General features: G+C 37.9%; 1 protein-coding gene across 1 annotated transcript in view; it reads left to right on the top strand.

Annotated features, from left to right (window-relative positions):
* The window catches only part of LOC101846719 (neprilysin-1-like), a 28,769-nt gene that overhangs the window by 5,034 nt on the left and 18,715 nt on the right, over positions 1-5,020 (top strand). The window contains exons 3-7 of the mRNA XM_035968225.1: positions 674-757; positions 1,272-1,477; positions 1,779-1,982; positions 3,326-3,391; positions 4,762-4,910. Of these exons, the coding sequence (XP_035824118.1) occupies positions 674-757; positions 1,272-1,477; positions 1,779-1,982; positions 3,326-3,391; positions 4,762-4,910 (709 nt within the window). The remainder of the gene's footprint in view (positions 1-673; positions 758-1,271; positions 1,478-1,778; positions 1,983-3,325; positions 3,392-4,761; positions 4,911-5,020) is intronic.

Below are 5,020 nucleotides of genomic sequence, written 5' to 3'. Positions count from 1 at the left end.
ACCCCCACCCCCTCCCCACCCCACGCGTCTCTGTACTCTCTCAGCTCCACAATGCCTTATCAAAGAAACCGGAAAATATTTTATTTTAATACAATTCTGGGAAGAGGAAGGAGTCGGGGGAAAGGGCAGGGGTTGAGAAGTTTAAGCCACTGGTGTTTTGGGGGTACAATCAAGGAGCTTAGAACTTTTAATCTCCTTGGGTACAATTAAAGTACCTTTTTCTCGTCCTGTCATGAGCGAACATTAATTCGTAGATTTACCCTTCGATAGATAATATCATGTTGAAAAGAGGTAGACACCACACTAGATCCTGTAGTGTTTGTAGCCTAGTGGTTAGGTTACTGGACCCATAATCGTGAGATTGCAGGTTTGGGGTTTCGAGCCTCAGCTCGGTCCAACGTTGTGCCCTTGGGAAAGGCACTTTACGTGAATTTCCTATTATTTTGGCTGGTCATTTTGTCGATGGACTTAAGTCTCGGAGATACCGATTCGAAAGTAACCTGCTAGTGTGCATATGTGTGTTAAACCTTTGCCATTTCACTATTTTTTTTTTTACTTAAGTTCCGGAGTCTTCGTCTTTTCGTTCATATACGATATTATTTGTCTCCGTCGTTATTAACTCTAAACATAAACTGTTTTTCAAAGTAGACTTTCTCAATTATTTGTTTCTGAGGAATATTGGAGGAACCGCCAGCAAGTGATGAACTCCAAGCGGTGACGAGTGCCAGAAACTTATACCAGTCTTGTCTTGACATGGGTAAGTTCTTGGGGGAAATATTCCCTTTGCAACTTTCAACAATTTGTGCAATCCTACGAAAATAAAAAGAAACGGTTGAAGTTTTAAAATGTTAGGGCCTGTGAACGTTTTATCTGTTCAACGAGTGCAACGCCTGCTGTATGGCGTGATTACCGTAGAACTGGGGAGGAAACGTTAATATGTGGTGTAGCATCTTGACAGAGTAAGTAGAAAGAAAAGTGTTCATTTTCTGATATTTTGCAATGGGTATTTATAAATTACTGCCCCCAAACAGTTCCCAAATTAATGCAATACGGCATTTGAAAGTATAGTGATTGTACCATTGGCATCTCATGTGGTTACGTGTAGGCCTATACAACATGAAATAAACTTTTTTATACATTTCTTAAGTCACAACTCGGACATTTTTAACTTTGACAATTGTCTGACTAAAAGACCAAGATGTATTTGAAATGAAAAGATCTTGTGAAATATATTTCAGATTTTCAATGTTGTTTCTTTTATTTTTTCAAAGAAACAATGAACAATCGAGGTGACCAACACTTCAAGGATTGGCTCAAGGCCAATATCGGAGACTCTCCTCTTATCTCTACATCTTGGAACGACGTCACGTTTGATCTCACTGACGTCGTAATTAACGCCACCGAACAAGGGTCTAGCCTCCTGGTGGGCATCTATCCAGATGTCGATGACAAAAACTCGAGTGTTCACGTATTGAAGGTAAAGAGACCTGTTTATTTGATTAAAATGAGTTGAACGCCATATTTTACAACAGTTTTATCGTACACATTTCAGCCTGTTGGAATGATAGCAATTAGTATTCACAATTCTCGGCGTTGTTACTTGATAAGTATTCTTTAGGTAACTGAGGTCAAATATTACCTTTTTCATGAAGACCCCTCAAAGAAAGAAAGAACGAAAAGAAATAAAACAATAAAATAGTAAATAAAATTAAAGCATTTTCCCACTTGATTTCAGATAATGTATTAAAAAAGTAATCATTATTACTATTTTAATACAGATAGACCAACCTCGTTTGGGCATGCCGGGTCAGAAGTACTACCTGGTCCCCCGAAATGACACTATGCTCATGGCCTACCAGACATTCATCTACAGAGTGGCAGAGACCATGGGGTTTGCAGATCCCGTCACGGCTCAGCAAGATGTGGAGGACATTGTGGATTTCGAAATACAGCTGGCACAGGTGATGATAAAAATCCGTTATGTTAACGTTTGAGACGAAAGTTCAATAATTAGAAATCCTTGGCCTAGAGGTAATTCCTGTTACTATAAGTATACGGCACGCTATCTCCTTTGTATGCTTCTCATTCTGTCATTCAAATTTTCAGCATTAGCAACTCAATATTTTTACACTATTATTGAATGAAATTAACCCCAAACTAAGCAGAAATGAACTATCCCAGCTATAATATTATACAGTTTGTTTTTAAAAAAAGCAATGCCGTGAGGCTACTGAACCTGTGCACTTCATCCAAAGAGCTAAACATTCCTAAGTACTATGTGCGCGGCAAAATGGTTCTGAAGGGTTATAGTTTTATTTGTGTTCACAAATTATAGTACCAATGAAGTCACATAGGTGCGTTTGGATTTAGGACCGAAGACAGACAGAGGGTAAACTCTTCGATTTGATTTATGGACGTAAGTAACACTACAAGTTGAAGAGTAAACGTTCTAATCACCTAATAGTTAATAGATAGTCTGACACTAATAGTGAATTATTGTATCTTTACAACAAGCACGGTGCTACAAACATTTTAACGGGATCATATAAATTGCAACGTTTGTTGTTATAACTGTTTTCAGTGTGATTGAAGATAATAGATAGGGATTTGAATGGCTATAACCATCATTCTTGGGTAACTGCGAGGAATATCATGTGGAAGTTGCTTTTCTTTCACACTTTTTTCACGGATTACGTAAATTATCTCATTTCCTAAGATTTTGGTACTAAAGATACTAAGGCTTCCACGCTTTTCGACTAGGTGGGCTCAGATTTCTCCTGATGTATTCACAGTTATATTGCAACATTTTGTCAACCTTGTATAAGCATAATGTTTTTAGTCTTTCTGTGGGTGATTTTTTATAACCCTGCCCCTTTATAAAATATTCGGGTTTTTACCGATACAACATACAAAATAAGCTGCTAAAGCAAAAGTAATGATATTCAGTTTTTGTGTTTGACGAAAGTATTGAAGTGTAGTAGTTGATGGTCTCACTAAATAACTCAGAGATTGCTTGAAAAATGAAAAGCCTTACGCTTTTTTCGGTGTCCTAAATTTTGAGGTAACCGTTACATGATATACTTCTCTATTATTGATGTATGCTGATTTCATCATATTCAATTTTCTAGCTATTTCCCATGAACTTGCTGAGCATAGTGATAGCACACGACATTGTGTATTTTTTTAATCTGAAGAGATGGAAATTTTAGTAGCACCTTGTGCTTCGTGAAAATTCTTATTTTTACAGTTCCCTTCATGGATGTCGAATAGAAAGTCTTTTTCTTAAATACACCCTCTCCCCCAGATGTTGGTCCCTTCCGAGGAGAGGCGGGACGCAGAAGCCCTATACAACCCCATGACCTTGTCAGAAGTCCATGGAAACTACAGTACGGTGAGTACATTACTACCTCTGCGACTGTGCTTGGTGCTATACTGCGCATCCATTACGGCATGAACAATTTTCGCAGTTTTCTTCCGCTTGAGCTCAGTGAGGAATTGGATGTGAAAATTCCATAGTGCAGTTGGTTATATGCACACGGACGTCCTATATACATAGACCGAAAAATCATCCCTTGTCTGTCAAGCAGATTTTCGAGGGAACTCTTAACATTGAAATATACTGACATCAGTGACTCCATTTATGGAGAGGAATTAATTTTGATTTTTGCCTGGACGATGGTCATTTTAGGACCACCTAGGAATCTCTAAAAGGAAACACTTTCACATGGGACCTCTGACATTTTTTTTCTTACCATAGAAGACTAAGTGTTCCATCCTACGGACACAGGGGAGTAGAAAACGTGAGGAAAAAATAAAACAACACTAACGGGGATCGAATTTCAGACCCCTGACAGTGGAACACTACGTTGAGCTACTGAACTTCATATTTTCGCAGTTATTTCCAATCATCAACACCCTTAAAAGAGGACAAAGAGCATATTATTTGTTTAAAAGCCTGTGCATACTGTAAAAACAATGTACCCCAAACGTGTAGGACTGTCAAACGCAACGTTTGCAGTCTGGGCAAGAGAATTCTACGAAGTTCCTTTTTTTATCGAAAATGTATTAATATGTCAAAAGAAGTTTGCCTTGCAAGTAAACGCTTCAAACCTGCTTTAAAATAAATCTAAAATCTATGATCACGGTCCAAAGTATTTATACAGCAATCAAACAAAGGAATAAGGCACGTTTGTAGTAGAAATTTCGGATTAATTTGTTGTTTCAAACTTTAAAGTTGTTAATTTGACTTTATATACAATTCCCTTCATTGATACCCTGACTCCACAGCAGTATCGAAATATGATTTACATCTGGAATTATTCCCTTTTTTTAAAGTACTTTGTTTTTCTCAATCGAGACCTCGGGGCTTTCGTGTCGTATCTCCATTTTTAACAGTGAAAATGTGATATCTTCTTAAGCTCACTCTTCGTTATGAACCGTTTTCACTGTTATTAAAAATGGAGATACGACAAGAAAGCATTGGGGTTGGGAAGTTGATATAGAGACCTAGTAGCAGCGGGAAAAGAGGGCAGTGACACTAAATTTTTCCTCATTCTAAGTTTGTTTTAACGATATTATTTTTCAGAAAGTAGCCATGTCTCTTGGTGTTACTCTCTAATCAAGTCATCATTATTCCCCTTTAGAATTCTTTTATATTGAAATTTTACGATCTCCATCAAACACTGAGCATTTTCTGTTCATTTGTGTATGTGTGTGTGTGTGCGTGTGTTTGAAAACAAACCAATGAACAAAACAAAACAGGGAGAATTCGACTTCATGCGGTTCGTGACATCGTTGCTGACAGCCCCAGAAATAGGAATTACAGACTTCACAGAAAATGAAACCATCATCAACATCTCGCCCTCTTACTTTCGTAACTTCTCGGAACTCATCAGGAACACTCCGAAAAGGTAACGCAAATCTTTCTTCATTTATTCCCTCTTTTGCTTTTTCTAGAATAAATACAATCGGTGCTCATGACATTTGAAACCCTCTTGCCAACCTCTCCACCCCCCCCCCC

This window comes from Aplysia californica, unplaced genomic scaffold (assembly GCF_000002075.1).
Source record: "Aplysia californica isolate F4 #8 unplaced genomic scaffold, AplCal3.0 scaffold00047, whole genome shotgun sequence".
NCBI lineage: Eukaryota > Metazoa > Mollusca > Gastropoda > Aplysiida > Aplysiidae > Aplysia > Aplysia californica.
Note: the sequence above shows the minus strand (reverse complement) of the source record. Positions and strands in the feature narration are given on the sequence as shown.